The sequence below is a fragment of the Gossypium hirsutum genome, chromosome A07 (genome assembly GCF_007990345.1).
Source record: "Gossypium hirsutum isolate 1008001.06 chromosome A07, Gossypium_hirsutum_v2.1, whole genome shotgun sequence".
NCBI classification, from domain to species: domain Eukaryota; kingdom Viridiplantae; phylum Streptophyta; class Magnoliopsida; order Malvales; family Malvaceae; genus Gossypium; species Gossypium hirsutum.
In genome coordinates, this window is record NC_053430.1 from 94,717,454 (window position 1) to 94,740,597 (window position 23,144).

The 23,144-nt window shown below is 30.3% G+C and overlaps 3 protein-coding genes across 4 annotated transcripts; 2 read left to right on the top strand and 1 right to left on the bottom strand.

Moving 5' to 3' along the window:
- Positions 1–884: 884 nt before the first annotated feature.
- On the bottom strand, positions 885–2,863 carry LOC107955508 (pentatricopeptide repeat-containing protein At5g15300). Of its 2 annotated transcripts, XM_016891300.2 has the most exons (2): positions 2,627–2,860; positions 885–2,304 (listed from the first exon to the last, which is right to left on the bottom strand). In XM_016891300.2, exons 1-2 carry the CDS (start codon positions 2,740–2,742, stop codon positions 1,161–1,163), a joined length of 1,260 nt encoding a protein of 419 aa, XP_016746789.1. In that variant the 5' UTR covers positions 2,743–2,860; the 3' UTR covers positions 885–1,160. The 2 variants fall into 2 exon arrangements, with proteins under 2 accessions (XP_016746789.1, XP_016746788.1); XM_016891299.2 differs by having other exon boundaries at positions 885–2,863.
- A 9,430-nt stretch (positions 2,864–12,293) lies between these two features.
- Positions 12,294–16,717, top strand: LOC107955507 (cystathionine gamma-synthase 1, chloroplastic). Its single transcript, XM_016891297.2, has 11 exons — positions 12,294–12,925; positions 13,231–13,334; positions 13,639–13,712; positions 13,806–13,974; positions 14,340–14,399; positions 14,505–14,708; positions 14,810–14,896; positions 15,198–15,305; positions 15,612–15,707; positions 15,829–15,947; positions 16,272–16,717. Exons 1-11 carry the CDS (start codon positions 12,427–12,429, stop codon positions 16,393–16,395), a joined length of 1,644 nt encoding a protein of 547 aa, XP_016746786.2. The 5' UTR covers positions 12,294–12,426; the 3' UTR covers positions 16,396–16,717.
- Positions 16,718–19,603: 2,886 nt separating this feature from the next.
- LOC107955506 (SPX domain-containing protein 4) lies at positions 19,604–22,159 on the top strand. Its single transcript, XM_016891296.2, has 3 exons — positions 19,604–20,178; positions 21,256–21,421; positions 21,502–22,159. The coding sequence occupies exons 1-3, from the start codon at positions 19,870–19,872 to the stop codon at positions 21,987–21,989; spliced, it is 963 nt and encodes a 320-aa protein (XP_016746785.1). The 5' UTR covers positions 19,604–19,869; the 3' UTR covers positions 21,990–22,159.
- The last annotated feature ends 985 nt before the right edge of the window (positions 22,160–23,144 follow it).

Sequence of the window (23,144 nt, forward strand, 5' to 3'; positions counted from 1 at the left end):
TAAAAAAATAAATTATATAAAAATGTAAATATTAATATTATTTTTTATTATTTTATTAAATTTTGGATAATAAAATAGGCTATCTAGCTAGACTTAGCTAAGCCGCAACTTAATTTATGGCTACTTTCACAATTATCTACTTTATTCGTATAGACTTGTTCATGGGTCGGGCCGGGTCTTAACTGAATTTTAGATCCGTTTAATAGGTTTGGATCTGGCCCAATTCGAACACCAAAAATACTAAAAACATTAAAATAAATGTTTTCTAATAAATTTAAAATAAATTTAAAAAAATTAAAAAACTTTATACTTAAATAACAGTAACATACGTGCAACTTAACAAGCAAATGCCTCTAAAATAGTAACAAAATTAACAATAAAATAAGAGTTATAAATATACAAACATTAATAACAAAATAGTAGCAATATAATAATGAAATGGCAGCAAAACAATGAGAAAACAACATTTTTTTTTCTTTATGCAAATCGGGCCCGAGCCAAGAAACTTTTACCTGAGGTGTAACCTGTTTTCTAAACAGGTTTTTTTTTCTCAAGCCTATTTTTCATGTCTATATTTTTACCTAAACTCTCTTACTTTTTAATCTAGCCTTTAGCCAGATATGTCTACTTGTATTGAACTATTATTTTTTAAATTCAAATTGTACTGACTTTGACTTGAATTACTATTAATAATTATAATAAATGTATTTAAATTTAAATAAAAATATGAAATTAATAGTAATGTTATAAATTATATATTATGGATGTCCATAATCCCAAATGAAGTAACCTTAAAGCCTTTCATTTTATTATTTGTAAATAAATGGATGCTAAAAGACTTGCAAGAAAAAACAGAACACATACATGACACCCATACACAAATCTATCAAAATCCATATAATATGATTTATAAACAGATCAAAGTCCATATAAATTCAAAAATTAAAATACTTTAATTCAACTAGCATGATAGCTTGAGCTACTCAAGTTCGACTCAACAAAAATGAAGCCAAATTTGGGTTATTTCGCACCAAAGCAAAGTAAGTTGGAAGCACATATATATTGTTTACATCCTGACAATGTTGACTCCTTAAGGATGATTAACGGGAACTATCATGCCTAACTAAAACGTGAAGGCTTTAAAGCAATTTGTCACCTAATCACTGCACAAGATTCTTTGGTCTTAAACTTACTTTGGATTTTGAATTAAATAAAAAGTCTATGAGAGCCTTTTCTTCAGCTTCAATTAGGCTATAACCAGGATCTTTCCTTACCCCAGTGTCATCCATCATCTTCCTTACTTTCTCAACTCGATCCCACTCGCCTTCTGAAGCATATATATTCGAAAGTAATACATAATCTCCGCTCTCATCCTGTCTTATTTTGAGTAGTCTCACATTTGCACGCCTTCCCAACTCGACATTTCCATGAATTCTACAAGCCCCAAGCAGAGTCCTCCATATGATGGCATTCGGTTCAATCACCATCGAGTCTATGAACTTGAATGCTTCATCCAATAGCCCAGCACGCCCTAGCATATCCACCATACACCCGTAATGCCTTATATTTGGCTCAATGTTATAACCATCTCTCATAAGCTTGAAATATTGACGACCCTCGTTTACTCTCCCAGCATGACTGCAAGCAACTAAGACTCCAACAAAGGTGATCTCATTTGGCCTAACTTTGGACCTCCTCATCTCGGTAAACAGATTGATTGATTCCTCAGCATGGCCATGAATTGCCAACCCTCCTATTACTGAGTTCCATGTCGACACATCTTTTTCTCTCATATCTCGGAAAACTTTTAGTGCCCTCCCAATGCTGCCGCATTTTGCATACATGTCAATAAGTGCATTCCCAAGTAAAACATTAAAGCCACTGCTTGAGAACATCTCCGAGAGAGACCAATGTATCTTCATCCCAACTTGCAAATCCCCCAAATCCGCACAAGCATTCAACAAACTCAACATGGTAACCTCATCTGGCCTCTCCCCGACAGTCTTCATCTCTTCAAACATCTCCAATGCCTTCTTACATTCACCGGACAGAACATACCCTGCAATCATAGCATTCCAAGTCACAACATCCTTCTTCAGAACTTCATTAAAAAGTTTCCTTGCACTCTCCATTTCCCCTCTTTTCGCATATGCTGTAATCATAACATTCCAAGAAACCAAGTCCTTCACTGGCATGTCATCAAAATACCTCCTTGCCACATCAAGTTCCCCTCTTTTTGCATACCCTGAAGTCAAAGCTGACCAAGGCACAACATCCCTTTTTGCCGAATCATCGAAAAGCTCACTTGCAACACTCAAATCACCACAATTAGCATGAAAATAAATAAGGGTATTCCTTAAAAAACTATTCTCCAAAAACCCCATTTTCAAAGCCTTCCCTTGAATCCCAAACCCCATTTTACTCCAACAAAGTTTGGTGCAAGCTTTAAGGACAAAAGGAAAGGTAAAGCCATCCGGCTGAATTCCGCGTTTTGCCATCTGGGTATATCTTAAAATGGCTTTTAATGGGTTTTGGCTTTGAGCTGAGCCTCTTATAATTGTATTCCACATGAAAATATCTGGTTCAGAAATTCTATCGAACACTTTATGAGCATAGTTTAAAGTACCTGAAATTTCCATGGCGGCCTTGAAAATGAGCTCCCGTAAGGCTGACGGGTTGGAGTTGAAGCCTTTGGTGATGAGAAAACCATGGATTTGCTTTAAGGATCGGAGGTTTACGCATTGTGACCAAAAGGTCGTTGATGAATGTTGATGGCGGTTGATGCACCTGTCGTTTGGTCGTTTTCTTATCATTTACATGTCGTTTTTGGAGTTCCGCATGAAATGAGACCGTGTGATAGCCTACGTTTTTTTATTTGATAATATAATCTTTCATTAATTAAAATAAATTATATTATTTTAAACTTATTTTAATTTAATTTTTTTTAAAACAAGTATTTAATAATTAGAAAAAATCAATTGAATCTGAGCTCGATTGGCATGGTTATTATTATTAATACACATAAGTTTGAATGTGCTGAAACGCATTATCCTCCTATTTATGTGTTGAGGAAAGGCTATAAGTAGTTTTAGACATTATCTTAAAAAGAATAAATATGATCAGAACATATCAGATTATTCAAAAATAATAATTAAAAATGAAATAATTTTCTCCAAATTAAATTAATATGAAAATTTATTTAAATAATTTAAAATTAAATTATTACAAAACATGACACAAGTTTTTTTTATATGTGAAAATTTTACTGAATTTGTAAATAATACAAATACGATATAAAAAAAATTTAAATGTAATAAAAATTAAAATCATTATAACAAAAAAAAGAATAAATTTCAATAAAAATAATAATACTCCAACCAAACATAACAAACATAACATAGTAAATTACTTTCTACACCCTAGACACCTACATATTTTGAAGGTATAACATCTACAAGTTGTATAGCATCTTTCTTCGATCTATTTTATAGATATTTTGCCCTCACGTTATTCTTTTTTATATTATACATGTCTATTTTATAGTTTATGCTTGGGATTCATGTTTCCTCACACTACTTTAACCTAAGCAATATTTAAATTTGAAATTCGCCACATACTATAGTACCTTTGTAACATCATTAAAATGTGATGATATGGTACTCGAAGTAAAAAACACAATATCACATGACTAATTTGAAATTACAATACTTAATGAGCATTAATAAAAAATTCTTTAAAAATTATAAATTTTATTTCACATCAAAAATAAACTTAAACAAATAATATATTTTGTAACAATAAATTTCCTCGTAATATAAATTACAATATATATTATCGGATTACACAATTTCTTATCACCTACATAATATATTTTGTACTTCAACAACTTCCATAAAATTTTGTGATTTTATAACATATAGTACCCCATTGCAATATTTATTACTTGTATTGTAATACATTGTAACACAAATCACAATATATATTACTCGTTACACAAATTTCTTACAAGATTTCAGTTACAAGAATCCTTCTCCAATTACAAAATTATTACATATAGTGTAATATTTGTGTAACATAAATTATAATATATATTATTTAATTATACAATTTTTCATAATTCACATAATATAAACTTAAAATTTCGAGTTAATTAAATTAATAAGTAATATTTTATCATCCTAATTCGATTTAATTTTTTTAAATCTAGTAAAACTGTTCAAGTTAGCTTAAAAAATCAAACATAGATAAGCTTAACTCATTAATTAATTTATTTAAATTCCAAAATTATTATTTTAAAAAAACTCACTAAAACTTAAATCTCAAATTAACTTGAATAATTTCAGTAACTTAATTCGATTTACTTAAAACTTAAATTTTTACTTTTAATCAAATCGAGTTTTGTTCCGACCAAAAACAAATTCATCAAATTATAACACTATCTAGAATTCAATTTCATTTTTTTTTTCATTCTATGCCTTCCCTTTTACGGAATTTGATTATTGTTCTTCCTTGGTTATTATTTTCTTTTGTTTTCTCAAGAAACTATGAAACGAACCAAAATTAATTCAAACTAGTTTTCTAATTTCAGCGAAAGAATCTCTTCACCCATCCTATTTTGATGAGATATATGAAACTTGAAATCCAAACAAAACAATCACCAGAAGGATTGAAAAAGAAAAAAGCAGATTCGTTTGTAAAAATTAAAGATTAGTTAATGAATCTGGAAGAAAATGATTGTAAGGGGGCATTACTGACAGCAAAAACATGGATTTAAAGTTAATGCTGCAAAGCGGATCCCTTTCTTCAGTTTTGCACCTTTGATATTAGGCAAATAATCAGGAATATTGTTCATTATGCCTAGGTAATTAGTGCAATAGTATTATCCCAAACATAAATTTAAAGAAATATTGAAAAAGATGAAGAAGAAGAAAAAAAAATCACCAGAACTGGGCTCTCATCAGTTTCGCCCGCCCACCACTTGGAGAGATGGAGCATGGTTGCCTCTTACATATATTGGCTTTTAGGGCATAACATGTAAGACCCATTCACACCATATCTCTGGTATATAATATGATGTAATATTCTGATTGGAGAATCAGCAACCGTGGGGATTGGACGGTTCAGATTAGGAATGTCAACATAAATAATTACTTTAAATCATCTTATAAATAAAAATTTTCAGGTTTTATATTTGGAAAAATAAACTAACAATGTGAGCATTCAATCAAATTGAGTGAAAAATTTTTAAGTTAATCGAGTTGACGAATCTTATTTTATCATCTTAACTCAATTTATTTTTTTTTAATTGGATCTAATGGAATGAAATTAAAGTTGAATCGAATCGAGTTAAATTATTCAAGTTAAATTAAAAAAGTTAAACATGTCAAATCAAAATTTTATTGCAGTATAACTAATTACATGCTAAAGCACATAAATTTAAAATCATATATATTTAAAAAAAATCAAAGCAAAATAAAAAGAATAAACATGAATCATTAATTAACTTATTTAGGTCCTAAAATTATAATTTTAAAAATTTATTTTTTTTCAAAAAATTTATATATTCTTTAGATTTTTTAAAATTTTGTATATATTTTTAAAAATATAAATTTTAGAATTTTTACAAACATTTTAATTTTAAAATTTATTTTAAATTTTTGAAAATTATTTTAAATTTTTTTATAAATAGAGAACAAAAGATTACATGCTCAATTATAATATATCAGATCATTTGAAAGTCGTAGAGTATTCAAATTCTAATTTTGTTGGGTGCTAAAATAGGATGAAATCTACATCAAGCTATATTTACTTGTTAATTGGAGGAGCTATATTCTGGAAAAGTGTCAAAAAAACACTTGTAGCTTCTTCTACTATGGAAATAGAGTTTGTAACATGCTATAAGGCATCAAATCATAGAATATGGTTGCGGAACTTTGTCGTTGGGCTGCACATTTTGAAGAATGCAAAAAGACCACTCAAATTATTTTATGATAATAAGTCAGCGATGTTGCATTTTAACAATAATAAGAGCTCATTTAAGTCGAAATATATTGACATAAAGCTCCTAACTGTGAAAGAAAGAGTGCAAAATGGACAAATATCCATAGAGCACACTGAGACAAACTCTATGATAGCGGATCCGCTGACAAAAGGTTTATCACTCAAGGCCTTTCATGAGCACATTGCTCATATGTGTTATATTATTTGAGGACATCATGGTTTAGCGGGAGTTTGTATTTTATTTGCTTTATGTTTGTTTTCAAACATTTATGTATTCTATTTTTTTAATCAGAAATGAAATATTCAGTTTATTCACTCTATTTGATATTAGCCTCGCTTAAGTTTAAGAAGAATCAGTTGAAAATAGGCATGTCTAATTCACATTACATGTAATTTTCATACTATGCATCTATGATTGATCTATGTCATTTGACTATATTTGTATATGAGACGATTGATGAGTTTAGTCATGATTAATATGACAAAGACTATTTTGATCCTATATGAATATAATTGATGGGTGAGATTGTTATACAATACCTGTTATATGATAGCAAATTTTTAGCTTATAAGGTTGTACATTTATCAGGAAACATATATATTGTCCAAGTGGGATATTATTGGGTTAAAATCTTCAGTTATGGACACATATGTACAAGTATAATGCTATTTTAAAGTGTAATACAAAATTAAGTGACCAATTATATTATAAGTGTCATGAAAATAATGTGTAGATAGCATAAGTTGTATTTATAATTTGGCAATTTAATGAGTGGCCAAATTATAAATACTCAAAATTTGATTTAATAATCAGTTATTAAAAAAGAGGTAGTGGTCCTCAAGAAATATATATATATATTTCGTACTTCTTTTCCATTCTCGTCAGAGAGTTATACTAAGAGATAAACTATTTTCTTGGAAGATCAAAATCCTTTAGGCAATCTCCAACAATAGATTCAAGTACACTTCCATATATAATATTGTTCTTGATGATCAGACATGACAGACCCTATTTTTATTAAATTTTATATCAATTCTCATTTTACAGTTATAACAATATACTGAATTGGTATTATTTTTTAGAATGATACTTCATTTGTTTTATTCTAGATAATTAAAAGGAATATGTATTTTTGTTTGGGACTCTGTTTGATCAGCTCGCGTTATGGTATAGGTATTTTGGTGGTTGTGTTTTCAAGGGTGTGATGAAGAACGATGAGGCTACTGTCTTATTGAGACATTTGCAGGCTTTTGATGCCATCTAATGTTGATATTATGACAATCCAAATAACATTTGAGTGTTTTTGGAAGTTAATATAAATTAGAAAGACAAATTTAATGCTTGATATCGACTCCAATTTTGTTCTTGATTGGATTGAGTTTCCTTGTGCACATCATCATGCAATTCTATGAATTTATTACTCTTTCATGGTCTCATTCATTGTTGAAAAGATTAGTGATGACTACTTTGTTTTTTTTTCCATGTGAGGCAAATTTGATGATGGATGTTTTAGCCAAGGCAAGCGAATTGATTGGTTTTCATGTATGCTTTTTGGTAATTGTCATATTTTCGTCTATTGAGATCTAGCTTAATTGGTATTAATATTGTTGTTAGTGTAGGAGGATATAGGCTAAGTGTACTGAAACGTGTTTATCTTCCTATTTAAGAGTTAGGAGGGATTATAGATAATTCTAAGTATTGTATCAAAAAAAATTTGTTATGTTTTCAATGTAAAAAAGTGCTTTTGAAAATTTTGATAGCGTTTACCATTACAGTTTATAAGTGTTTTGAGAATATAAAATGTCTATTTTAGACATTATGTTGTGAAGTATAATATTTAATGAGTGGATAAAAATAATAATTTTAACTTTTTGGTTTTGGTTAAAATTTTAGTTTAAAATTAAGGTTTGGTTTAAAAAGAAGATTGTTTACCAAAATTTTTTGTTTGAAATCATGGTTTAGGTTGAAAATTTGATTTAGGTTGAAAAGTGATTTTCAACGTCAATGGTAAACACTAGGGGTGAGCATTCAATCGAGTTGAGTCTAATTGAGTAAAAAAAATTCAAGTTTGTCGAGTTAACGAATCCTATTTTAGCAAACGGACTCAATTTAAAATTTTTTCGAATTGAGTCAAATCAAAGTTGAGTTAACAAATCCTATTATTTATACTCAATGTTGCGTTTACATGGACCACTTATTTAACTAGTAGACGAAGTACAATATTATTTAACTACATAAATAATATCATTGTTTTGTCTTTTAACTTAATAGGTAAACATTTATCAAAAAGATGTAGTTTTGCCTTTTCTTATTCAGATTTTCGAATAAATTGAAAATTTTGATTTTTTATTCGAGTTTATCCGAATAATTTGAATAACTCGAACTATTTAATTCAAAATTTAATTTTTTTAATCAAGTTTTTCGAAACGAATCGGATTTTGTTCACCCCTAGTAAACACACCCTTGGTTATACTTGACACTTAATTTACTATTTTTAATGATCTAACATGACAAATCTTGGTAGATTCAATTTTGTATCATATTTAGGCTTAATAAATTATTTGGAATATTAGTTTGACGTATTTTGCTAATTCAGTACTATATTTTTTTAATTCCTATGTGGTACATATATTTGACAAAAATTATACATTTTAGTACTTGAAGAGAATAGTGTTCATTTTTTAGTGTTTAAATTCCGATTTTAGGATTGAGTCAATCAAAATTCATAATTAACATTAATCTTAAAATGCCGAAAATCACAACCATAAGACTTATTTAACAAATTCAAAAAATTCACAATTAATGTTAAAGTTATTCAATTAATAGAACCATTAAAATTCAAACATAATAATATTAACAATGATTTTTCATCAAATCAATCTTAAAATCTAAATTAAATGCTAAAAGTTTAATACCATTACCTTTAGATACAAAATGTATAACTATTGCCAAATACATGTGCTACATTGGACCAATAATATAGGCATCAAGATAAATTTAGCCCCTAAAATTTACTCATTTGATCATTTTGGCTATTATTCTTTTTTTTAGGTCATTTTGGCCCTCAACCTTTAAATTTTAGTTAAATTACTTGTTTTTTGACGGAAAAATTGATTGAACTACTAAAATTTTAATGACATTAACGTGACAGTTGATGTGACATTTTACATATACTTCACTGCTAATATAGATAAAGTTTTTATCAGCTTTTTTTTAAAATTTTTTTATTTAAAAAATAATTATTTTTTGAAGTTTTATAGATAATACGTGGACTGACTGCCACGCTAGTGGCCACATCAATGTTGTTAAAATTTTAATAGTTCACTTAAATTTTTCATCTAAAAGCAAACAATTTAACTAAAATTTAAAAGTTAATGGTCAAAATAACCCCCAAAAAAGAATAAGGGGCAAGATGACAAAATGAATAAACGTTAGAGACTAAATTTATCATTATGCCAATAATATATTAAGCCTGATATTTATTATGCTTTGAAGAAGATGAACCTAATTATATATATATATATATAGTATTTGGTACACTAGTAACACATTTTTTATTCTATAAGTAGTTTTATAAAATTGTTATCTCTCTCTTTTTTAAAATAATTATTTTAAAATATTTTATTATATCACTATTAGATACTTGTCAACTTATTGTTCTTGATTGTGGAGTTTAACAACTCCATTGACAATGTACCAAATATTATTACTATATGTATCTATTTATCTATCTATATATATATAATAGCAATGTGATATTACAAAAAAAGGAAACAAATAGTCATGTTTACATTATAGTTTTTTTGACACGTGTCTTTTGTTTAAATTTTTTCTTTATATTTTTTTATGTTAATAAAAAGTTGATTTTAGATATAAATTATATTTTTATCTTAAGATTTTATAATATTAGGGGTGAGGACGAGAGTAACACGGTTTAAATCCGTGCTAAATAGGTGTTTGACCATCACTCTATTTAATTAAAATTAATAAATATTAAACTGTTAAGCTTAATATGTAGTTTGAAAAGTAGACATATATTAATAAAATTTATCAAATTAAATTTATATTTTCAAATATAATAAGAATTAATTGCATTTATTAATTAAACTAGAACAAACATAAATATAAATTAAAAAAAAAAAGAGAAGAGAATATTAACAATTTTAACACAATAAAATTTTAATTTAACATTGAAAAAATATATAATAAATAATATGTAAGAATGTATTAGTAATATTATTTAAATTATAATATATTAGTATTAATATTTAAATTATGATGATTTTATTATTATTAACTATTATTAAAATTAAAAAATATTAATGTGACTATTTTTAAATTTTAAATATTTTTAAAAATATTTTCTAATTAGATTACTTTTTAATTTATTAAATATTTTTTAAGAAATTCATTAAAAATTTTAAACAAAATTTAATATTATAAAAAATAATAAATTTAATATACACAACTAAACTTATTTTGGGTTGAGCTACCTATCCAAGCCTGAGGGCCTAGCTAAAATTTGAGAGGATTTGGGTAAAAAAATTAGGCCCGTTTAAAACATGGGTTAAGCTCAGGCTTATACATTTAAGGCCTGAGTCATGCTCAGCCCATTTTTTAAATGTAATATTTTATATTATATTTTTTTATATATTATATAATTTATAACACATAAAAAATTAAATCCATAGTAGTATGTAGTATAATGTAAACATTTAAAAAATATTAAGTTATGATTATATATAAAATTTTAATGAATAAAAAATATATAAAAAAGTATTAAGCATTAAGTTAAAAATGATTTAAATATACATTTAATTATTTAAAAATAATAATATAAATACACTGTTTAAACTAATTATTTATAAATATGGCTGGACTTGAATAAAATTTTAAGTCCAACTCAACCCATGAATACCTCTATAAATAATTGACCCATACATTACACAATAATACAAATAGAGGTGATCATGGGCTGGGTTGAGTTTCAACTGAATTTAGGCCTATTTTTTAGGCCCAACTTGAAAACCCTAAAATTTTATCTAAATTTGGCCCGGATAAAAATGCTAAAACTCAAGCTCGACCCACTCATATTAAATTTTTTTACATTGTTATTTTTATATAAAAATAAATTTAAAAAATATAGTACATAAAAAACACTAAAATATGTGCAGCTTAATAAGCAAATGCATTTAAAATAATAATAAAATTAATATTAAAATAAGAGTTATACAATATCCAAATAATAATAATAAAATAATAGTAATATAATAACCAAATGATATTAAAACAATGACAAAACAACAACAATTTCTTTTGCAAGTTTAGGCCGAACCTGAGAAAAAAAAACTTAGCCGAAGCCTATTTCTTTTGCTCAAATCCGATTTATATTTTTACCCACATTGAGATATGATATAAATACAAACCAATTATAACCTAGTTGTAAGAAAACTCTGAATCAGATGTGAAACGGAAGAAATGGAACAAGTTGGATAGACACACTGAGGCGGCTTTACTAGAAATATTTGATTTGGATGGAAACAAGTTGGGTAGCTTGCAATAATTATTGTAAACACAATTCAAACTCAAAATCAAAAATCAATTCCACCTCTGAATGACCTTTGAATGGTATTCAAGGTATTTTCTCTTTTTAATTTTTTATATATTTTAAAATTTTCTTAAATCTTAGAGAATTTTAATTTTTTAATAAAAATTATATCTTTTGTCATATTTTTAAATTTTATTTTTATAATATTTTCTAGATAATATATACTTTTATATTTATTTTTGTTTATATTTATATAAAATTGATAAAAGAATATACCTTTTAGATAAAAGATGTCAAATAACTCTGTTTGATTGGTCACTAGCTTTTCTTTTTTAATTGTGTTAAAAATTAAATTAAAAATATAATGAGACAAAGTGAAAAATAAATTTACTTTAGATATAAAAAAAATTAGACCCAAAAATTTACATACCAAAAAAAAAAAAAAATTCTACAATTACGAGAATTAAGTAAAACGAGAATTAAGTAAAACGGCAAAGGATCTTTTCTCCCTTAATTAATAGTGGAGAGTTCAATTCTCACTTTAAATATGAAGCAATTTTAAAATTTATAGTTATATCAACCCTTTAATGGTTAGGTTAGAATAAAAAATCCAACGTCCAACCAGTATCTATCCGCCACGTTAGCAAAGTAATTAAACTGCACAAAAACCTAAACCTAACCCTGGTTAAAAAGAAAACCGGTCCCCACAAAATTTAAAAATAAAAATAAAAACAAGAAAGAAAACGACAACCGAATTCGCGTATATTAACCAGTTTGATTTTAAGGAAAAGAAAGAAGGGAGCCTCTTCGCATTTCGGAGAAGTCGCAGAGGGAGAGAGAGAGTTGAAACGATTTCGTTTTTGGTGATAGAAAACAAATGGCGGTTTCATCATGTTCATTTACTCTTAGCCCTAGGGTTTGTAATCCATATTCTTCATTTGAGTGCCGTCCAGATCCCGATTTCTCCAGTGCGCCGATCGGGGACAAGCCTCGTCTTGCCTCCAGCCGAAGGGTGACGGCTTCGTCGCTTTACGCCGGAGGTATCAGTAGCCGAGGTTTGTCTTCTCTGATCTTTCGTTTCCCGCCGAATTTCGTGCGCCAGCTTAGCATCAAGGCTCGCCGCAACTTTAGCAATATCGGTGTTGCGCAAATAGTCGCTGCTTCGTGGTCGAATGGTCCTGCTCCAGATTCCCCCTCCTTGGCGGCTGCTGCTTCTGCTCAGGCAGCGGCAGCGGCAGCCGCCGTCACCGTCACTGTCACTAATGACGGGGCGGCTGTAGAAAGTTGTATTGACAACGGTAGTGTACAGATTGGAGGTTCAGATAATTCGACGACAACGTTTTTGAGCTCCGATGGGAGCATCACTGTTCATGCTGGTAAGTCAATTTATATCATTTTTAATTTCATTGAAATGTATATATCTTTTTATGTTTTCCTTTTAAAAAGTTTTTTTTTTATTTTGAAAGGAAAAATAAAAGAAAGCGATATTTGTGGTCTAAATTAAATTCATTTATTTGAGATAATTAGTAATTTACTAATTACAACAATTTGTGTATGTTGATAAAATCTTTGTAATTAATAATTATTTATTTATAGTTTCCTATTATTTACTCTGATTAGATCCTTACATATTCGTGGAAAACAAGTCTCTACAAAATATTTTGCTTTTCTTTTTTTGCAGGTGAAAGATTAGGTCGCGGTATTGTTACTGATGCAATAACCACCCCAGTGGTTAATACTTCTGCTTACTTCTTTAAGAAAACTCAGGAGCTTATTGACTTCAAGGTATAGTAAGTAGTAACTATAGCATTAATAAATCTGTTGTCACGGTGGTTAATATTTGCATTTGTATATTAGTGTACTTGTTAAGGTTTCTATTTTATTAAATGTCTTGGTTCACTGTATGTAAAGGAGCTGTTTTCATGGTGGAGTACCATGGATTAAAAATTTCCAAAATATAATGCAAAAAGACCTCTTTTGCTTATTTGCTCAATTAGTGATCGAGTATAGAAAGGATAAGTTCTTAAAAGCATTTGTCGTTTGACCCATAAATTCCAGTGGAGTAATCTTCTATTTGATCTTGCTGCAGGAGAAACGTCATCACAGTTTTGAATATGGGCGTTATGGAAATCCAACCACAGTCGTTGCAGAGGAAAAGATAAGGTTTGGCTGCCTCTTTTGATCATCTATTAGTCGTCCTGTTTGCTTGTTTAAATGGTTTAGATACATTCATGAGGTGCTCTTTCTTTGGTTCAGCGCACTTGAGGGGGCTGAATCGACCCTGATTATGGCATCTGGTATGTGTGCTAGCACAGTCATGCTGATGGCATTAGTTCCTGCTGGGGGCCATATGGTGACAACAACAGATTGCTACCGGAAAACTAGGATGTTCATGGAGAACTTTCTGCCTAAAATGGGAATCTCGGTACGGCTTCCGGTTTTGTTCTTGTTACTCTTCTGTGTCTTTCTATTGTTTTCTAAGAATCTTGGTGAGTGAAATGCCCAGGGTTTTTGTGCATTCTTGTTTTACGGAGGGCAGTGATGTTGAAATAGCTACTATTATGATGTTGATGCACCAAAGTAATGTATGTATAGAGTAAAAGTTTGTACCTGCAACCTTTCCTTTATTGGGTTTGTTGTTATATATAAAAAGTGCAATTGCAGTAAGAACATAATGTTGTATGCAGCAAACTGGCAGTTTTAATAGCCACTTGCTGGGATGGCTGTATTTATTTGGACTAATATATTGATTTATTTCAAATTGAGTTCTGGCTATCATTTGATATGCAGGTTACTGTTATTGACCCTGCAGATGTGGATGGCCTAGAGGCTGCACTCAACAAAAACAAAGTCAGTGGCATAGAAAGTGGTTCCCTTGTTTTTCTAGATTTGTCTTTTTATTTTTACTTTGGAAATGCCAATTTATCGTATAGAGCGAATTTTGATTCCATTCAGGTTTCTCTTTTCTTTACTGAGTCTCCAACAAATCCTTTCCTGAGATGTGTTGACATAGAAAGAGTTTCAAAGCTGTGTCACAGCAAAGGAGCACTTGTCTGCATTGATGGTACCTTCGCTACACCTCTTAACCAGAAGGCCCTCGCCCTTGGTGCTGATCTAGTTTTGCACTCTGCAACAAAATTCATTGGGGGGCACAATGATGTGCGCACTTGCTCTTATTAATTTAGCCAGTCTGAAATCCATTCTTGCTGTTGGTTATTTTCAATTCTATCAATAGACAAGTTTAATTCTTCATGTCACAGGTTCTTGCTGGTTGCATAAGTGGTCCAGAGAAGTTGATTACTGAAATTCGTACTTTGCATCATATTTTGGGTGGTACTCTCAACCCGGTGAGTTGTCCTGACCTTAATCTTAGTTAAGTAGTTTTCATGGTGTCCTTCATGTTTTTGTCAAACTAAGTATTATATTTGTCATCCCTAAGTTGATTCATTTGGTAATTATACTCAGTTAAGATGAGACTAGATTGTAAAGGTGGTTGTTGGACTTCTAGTCGAAGAAGAATGTGTTATTTCTGGAATGATGCTTTAATAATGACTTCCACCTTATTCTTCAAAGATTTGTGCCATTTTAGTTCTTGTTATCAGTTGCAAGGGTCACAAAGTAACATGTTTTGTTTCGATATATAAACAGAATGCCGCTTACCTAATCATCAGAGGCATGAAGACACTGCATCTTCGTGTACAGCAACAGAATTCAACAGCATTAAGGATGGCCGAAGCTTTAGAGGCACATCCTAGGGTATGAATTGCAGTGACGTTGCCCTTTTTACATTCTTGTTTCTGTATATTCCATTTAAGCAACTCAATTTAACTAAGTTGCTTTATGTGGTTGCTGTTAACATTTTATGATTTCTTTATGCAACTTTGAACTTCCTGGAGAGGATTTGCTTTACTTCTGTGTGATAGTGCCATTGCATCTGTGTGATATGTATGCCAGTTGGGGTTGTCATAATTTGTAACTATGTATTTGTCTGATTTATCATTTCTTATTTATCTAATTTGGACTTCTTTCCTAATCTCTTGGCTTATCAAATATCAATGGCAGGTGAGGCGCGTCTATTATCCAGGCTTGCCAAGTCATCCTGAACATGAAATTGCCAAGCAGCAAATGACTGGCTTTGGTGGTGTGGTCAGTTTTGAGGTTTGTTTTCTTCAACTACTTCAACCTTGCACCTCGGAAAATTCACCTTTAGTATCTATTACTTCATTTGGTATTATTGATGCAAAAATTATTTGACATTAATGTATTCTAAATCATTCAGGTGGATGGAGATTTGATGACCACCATCAAGTTTGTTGATGCATTAAAGATACCATACATTGCTCCATCATTTGGTGGTTGTGAGAGCATAGTGGATCAGCCTGCTATAATGTCCTATTGGTATGACATTATTTCTGTTTATGTGTTGATCCGAATTGCTTGTGTTTATCCATCTAGGCAACTGACTTGACTTTATATGAACTTCAATTTAGGCAACAACTGAATATATGCATAAAACGCAATGGCTGTAATAGACCCAAATATGCATTATAAGCTTAGTACGAATTGTCATCTTATGTTATTGCATAGGTTTGTTAAGTATTTAGTAGTGACTTGGCTGTGGACATAGATAGAGATCAGTATTGACATAGTGTGGTTTGTTTACATGATTATGTCCTTGTTTGGGATTGTAAGACTCAATAAATTTTTCCCTCTACGAAACAGGGATCTTAGCCAAGCTGAGAGGCGCAAGTATGGGATTGAGGATAACTTGGTTCGTTTCAGCTTCGGAGTGGAAGACTTTGAAGATTTGAAGGCTGATGTTCTGCAGGCACTGGAGACCATATAATGGCGCTAATCTCCGTCGTTTGGGTTTGGGTTTAAATGACCGGCCTAGTTATTTTGGTGTTTCAATTGGTATTTGAGCTCTCTGAAGTTCGTGTTTCATTTTAGGTGGATCATTGACCCCCCGGTAATAAATTGGAACTTTGTTTGTAATCCCATCAATGGGGGGATTGATTTTCAATTTTTTTATGAGTGTTTATCAGGGGATTAAGCAAACAAAATTAGAAAGAAGCCTGAGGAGGAATTTGAGTTGGGGGCTTTGGCCCCCTTTGAAGGGCGTTGGATGTTAAATAATAAAAGTTGAATGAATATAAAGCTATTATGAATATGATTATGACAATATAATTGACTTTTTGCCGATGCTGCGGCTGGTTGCCATTTATGCGGGAGTATATATATTTTCTGCTTCCTTTGGATCGAGATTGACGTGTGGTTGTTGTCCCTCTTTTAGACCTGTTCGGTTTTCTTCATTCTTGCTGTTTAGGCAATGACTTTGACTTATACTTTCGGTTGTTGGTGGGATCATCATTTTTCATTCGATGGGTTTTGACTGGTGTTCTCATGTGTTGTTTTAGGTTAGTTGTGTCATATACTTTGTGAGCCTATAGAACCAGAAGCTTCACTACTAGTTCTAGCACAAATACTCTTAACAAACCAATTATGTATTTACTATGTTATTTATGTTATATTTAAATCTATATTAAGTTGATCTCACGGGTTAATTGAGGATTAATTTAATTAAAAGATACAATTAAACCAAAATTATTTAAATCACCCTCTAAAATTATAATGAGACTTGGAACATCAAGTATATGAATTAGGCTCCACCAACTGGAAATGTTAAAAGCAAATTTAGATTTTTCTTATAAAACAGATTTGAAAGTCTGATGTGCAAATATCATGATTCGAAATTAGGAGAGAGTTGTAATGCAGATCCATTCACAACTGATGCCATGGTTAGGAAGGAGGGTATGTAAATTCTCTTTAGATCTGGGATTCAGTATATGAGCTCCAGGGAAAGTCCATGTCACTGCGCAAAATCTCAAAATCAATAGAGGAAAGATATGTCCCTAATCAGTCCAAATATATTGGACGGCAAAACTCTTATTACCAGGCCATTTAGGTTAAAAGGGTAAATTACACCCAATGTCACTAAATTATTAGAAAGTTTATGTTTAAGTTACTCAACTTTAAAAAGTTACAAAACGTCATTGAACTATTCAAAAGTTTTTTTTATTAAGTCATTGAGCTGTTAAAATCGTTATTGTATGGCCTTCTTTGTTCGTACAGCTTACACCAATCAAAAGCTTTCCTTTTCTTTCTCTTCTATAATTTAGTTAGTTAGTTTTTTTTTTAATAAAAAGATACAACAAAATCAAACTAAATGAACAAAAGCACTAGTAGCTTAGCCTTGCTCAAGGAGATCAATCAACTCACTAGGCGCACCTGTTATTCTCTGCATACCATCAATTCAAATAGAAGACATTTTAGCTAAATGATCAGCAACTTGATTTCTCTCCCTAGGGACATATCTAACTATCCAATGCTCCTTGTACTGTAACATCTGCTTAATTTGTCGAACCAAGACTGAATTTGATACCCCAAATAGCCATCTTGAATAGCATTGACTGTCTCCAAGCAGTTTGTCTGAATTAAAGCTTTAACATACCTCTTTTCTTATAACAAGAGTAAACCATCCCAGATACTCCAGAGTTCAGCATCAAAGATTGAACAAACACTTAAATTATGATTGAACCCGACAATCCAATCTCCAAATCAATCTCTCACTACATCACTAGCGGATGTGTTTATAAAACAGTTTTAAACACCACAAATGTGCGAATCAAAATTCAAACACCTTTCTTCTTTGATCTCTGACACTGACCGTCAGATTGACTTGAATCTAAGGTATGTTTTTCTACTTGTCAGTGGGTACTGATCTACCGTATTGATTGTTGAATTATGCTTAGAGCTCGCTAGTTGGAATTTTCTTTTTCCTTTTCAAAAAAAAAAAAAACTTAACAAACCAATTACTTAAATAAAAAACTTTTGAATAGATTAGTGACTTGAATGAAAACTGTTGAATAGTTCAATGACCATTTTATAACTTTTTGAAATTGAGAGACTAGAATATAATTATTTTTTTAAAATAAACCAAAACCCAAACTTACTAAAATGACCTAGGTTAAATTCTGCAATTATTTTGCAAAAGTTGTATTTACACTTTAATTTAATCAATTCTAGTCCTATACTTTTTGAATTCGTCAATTCTAGTACTTTTATTTTTCGAGTTTTAGAATTTTAATATTAACTTAAACATTAACAATTAAATCTGTTTAATTAAATTTAATTACTAGTCTTGTTCTATGCTAATGATTGTAGATTTGATCCACAGCTTCTAATTGAATCAATCCAAGTTTTTTACTCTTTTTGAATTTTAAAATTCCAAAATTGACACAAATGACCGTCATTAATACACTAAATTTTTATTGAGTAATATGTAAAAGTAATAATGTGATATGTTATTACTATGTTTGTTGCATTAGATTTTAGAAATAACAAATTTAATTTAATGAATTTAACCGTTATCATTATGGTAAGGACTAAAATTTTAAAACTTGAAAAAATTCTAAATTAAAAATTAAAAAATTATTTAATAGGTTTGATATGTTTTTTTGTTTATTTTTCTCATTGTTTAATAAAATTTCAATTTTAGAAGTTTTTGTTTGCTTTTTGAAGCACATCTTGTTTATGCATGTAACTTTAGTTTTACAAGTGATTTTAAAGATGATTTTATTGTCGTCTTCTCTAGTTTGATGAATGCTCGACTCTGTTTTCGTTTTTTCCTCGCCACTTTAAGGCCCGAGACTGATTTTCTTATCGTATTAAGTGATACTAATCACTCTAGATATGTCGTGCTTGAGTTGTGATAAAACTAATTATCAACGTGTTATGATGTTCTATTAATGCTAAGGCTAAAACTTTTATTATATTGATGGAACTTATCCTTTATTATTTATGACAAAAGTTTATTATTCGACTCATGAATTAATAAATTTATCCTTAAAAAAAATTAACAAATTATTTAGACCAAGAACTGGGGTTGGTTTGTCTCTTTGTTTGTTTTTTATTTTATTTTTTTAGAAATGGTTTGTCTCTTTTGTTATGTTCTATAATAAATTGTTTATACTTTCATTATCTTATGATAATAATAATTTAATTTAATTTTTAAAAAATAATTACTTTAACATAATTTTTTATATCATTTTTGTTTCTTTCGTTTTCCATTTTCCATTAGATTCCAAATTCCTGCTTACGCTTGAAGATTCTCGTCTTTTTTATTTATTTATTTATTTATTTTTTTCTTTTTCAATTTTGGAATAATTATTCTATTTTATTCCTTAATCGACTACCACTTGGAGAATAAAAACCCCAGAAAAATTCTCCATTGAAATTGTCAAAGAAATATTAGTTTTCAATGAAATTTGGTAAAGAGTTCAAGACCCATCTAGAGGAGACTTTACCTGAGTGGAGGGACAAATTCCTATGTTACAAACCCCTCAAGAAACTCCTCAAAAACATCTCTTCAACCCCATCGCTTGATCCCCATCATCAACGGCCTGTATTTGCTGACGCCACCAACACTGCTGTTACTCCCGTCTGTCATGATCATCAACACCCTCCGCTTGATTTGCAAGATTGGTTTGTTAGAATTCTGAATGAGGAGCTTGAAAAATTCAATGATTTTTATGTTGATAAAGAAGAAGAGTTCGTTATTCGCTTTCAGGTGTCCACCCCCTTTTTACCCACTCTTTTCTCTTCACTTCTTTTGCTTTTATTATTTTCTTTTGGGGGGAGGGGTTAAGTATATGATTTTGTGTTACAAATGAATTAATTGGTTATTGGGATTTTCTTAACTTTTTCATTTAAAGTAAACGTTTTGTTTTTAGCTTATAGATTGTTGGTGGTTATTGACAAATTTTTGGACTAAGAACAGTTATTTGTCTCCAGCAAAGTTCATTTGTTAATGAGAATTTAGAAACTTTGATTCGCGGCATAGATAAAATGACAGTGTTTTCAATGCCCTTGATTCTTATATTGTGCTCAAAATTCCTATATTGCTTGCAATTTTTGGAAAGTTCTTTGTCTTATGAATCGGTCATGGATGATTGAAGCTTTAAAAATTTTCGAATTGATGTATTCGATGGTGCTAATAAGATATCTCTGGGAGATTATAACCATACAATGTTGTTTGCATCTTAGTTTCCACATATTTTGAGTGTTCTCCTTTTGTTAAGTTGGTAAGTTGAAAAAAAACCTCTATGAAAATCCATTTATCAATATTCACTGGAATTGGTATATGCCTTTGAGCTATCTGGAATTGGTATCATGTATTTTAGATAAGTAGCTTGTGTGGGTTCATTTCTCTCAATAGTGCTAAATTTGCTTTAGTCCTTTGAATCTAGTGGAGTTGTTTAAAGAATCTAAATTGGTCAATTGTGCATAATATGCCTTGACCTCAAGTTCATCTTTTGTTACTTTCGGTAATGCTACTTGCTTATTGAGCTGGTTTTAATCTGGTTCTCGTTCTCGCCATGGCTTTCTTATTCCCAAATATTAAGTGGCCAACTAATCTTTTCGATCTATTTTAACTTTCCGTAAATCATAATTTGATTTGAGCACATGCTTCTGCTTGAGAGTCTGTGTTGAACATGGGTACTTGAAGAAAAATGAAATGTTGGAGAAACATAGCTTGAGAATGTTCTTTTAAGATTCTTAGTCCAATAATCTTCATTAAAGTTATCTGCAAGTCATTGATGTTGTATTTCTAATATTTTTTTATGTGATTGTAACTTTATAACAGGAGCTGAAGGAAAGAATTGAACAAATTAAGGAGAGCAGTGGGAAGGGTGGAGTTTTTGCATCAGAGAGTGAGTTTAGTGAAGAAATGATGGATATCCGCAAGGATCTTGTCACCATTCATGGGGAGATGGTGCTTCTAAAAAATTACAGTGCCCTCAATTTTGCAGGTATGGAAATCACAACATCTACGTTTTTATATCTGTAGCCTGCAAGTTTCTAAAGCGTCTACATTCTTCTGCTTCAATAGGAATTGTTAAAATTTTAAAGAAGTATGATAAACGAACCGGGGGATTGTTGCGACTGCAATTCACTCAGCTTGTTCTTCACCAACCTTTCTTCACAACAGAATCTCTTACAAGGCTAGTTCATGAGTGTGAGGCAAATCTCGAGCTTCTCTTTCCACTGGAAGCTGAAGTAATTGAATCTACTCCACAAGGAGAACCAAACCCATCATCAAATAACACTGCAAAGCGCTTACAGGAAGCTTCATCATCGAATCTGGGAGAGGAAACATTGGATATTTACCGTAGCACACTGGCTGCAATGAAAGCAATACGTGGTCTTCAAAAGGCAAGCTCCACTTATAATCCATTATCGTTCTCGGCTTTCCTTAAGAACCAGGATGATGAGAGTGGTGCTGTAACAGCTGAAAACTCTGCTTCAAATTCTTCACCCACTTTGCAAAAAGGTAAGGAGTCTGATAAAGAGGATGCACAATCTGCGCAACAACGGTAGGTTTTCGATTTTCCCGGATACTTTTTATCTTTGACTTCCATTTTGTTTCTTTGAACAACTGACAAATTAATAATGTGTTTGAAGCTGTGTTTTGTAATCTGTTTCATAGTATGTTAGCTGGGTTTGAGATTGTAACTTTACTGATATCTATTGATTTTGAATGTTTTACCCTTTTTTCTGGTATAATTATTAACTTTGAGCCTATACCCTTTCCAATGGTATAATTCTTTGATGTCAGCTTTGGACTTTGGGGTCATCTGTTATGGTCCTACTGCCTTATAAGCTGGTGTAGATTGTAACATTTAGGACCTGAGCTGGTTTTAGGATACTAAGATCGGATGAAATAGAGCTGTAATGGAATGCTACTCCGGGAGAATGGAAATGAAATTGAATAAGTATACATGTTATTTGGTTGGATTGAATTGAGTTATGGAATAAGGTAAAAATGACAATTTTATTCCTAAATTAAAAAAAAATTATCATTATCTTTTAATAGGTTATACTTTTAAATATATTATATTTATTAATAAAATAAAAAAATTATTATGGTAAATTATTTGTAGAATATTAATAGAATTTATTTCTTTTTGAAAGTAAAAATTAATAGAGTTTTTTATTTTTATAATTACAATATAAAATGACATTATCATGAAATAAATGGTATTTTATTGATATTATTAGTAAATTTAATTAATTAGTGGCAATAAAAGTTTATATTTACTATGATTTATGTTAAAAAGAAACATCTTATTTTTTATCTTTAATTTTTGAAAAAAATATATTTATTCACTTTGTTCTCACGTTTATCTCTCTTCTCTAACCCCATCTTTAGTTATTCAACACAGTTTCTAACCCAGAATCCAACCAGCCTCCACCACCTTCGGCCATCATCCACCGCCAGTCACCAATCTAAGATGTTCTCAATTTAAGCCAGAAACCACCAATCTTGGATGTTCTGAAAACCCTTCTTCTGCCGTTCTTCACCTCTTGATTCCTAAGCATGTTTTCTAGAATCCGTCATTCAACACTTTGAGCAATGAACCAAACATTAGTATGGATTATGATAGTTGGGCTCAAAGATTTGATTGCTGAACTAATTATATCACATTTTTATCATATTCCTACTCTATGCTAACAACTTAAAAAGATATGGCG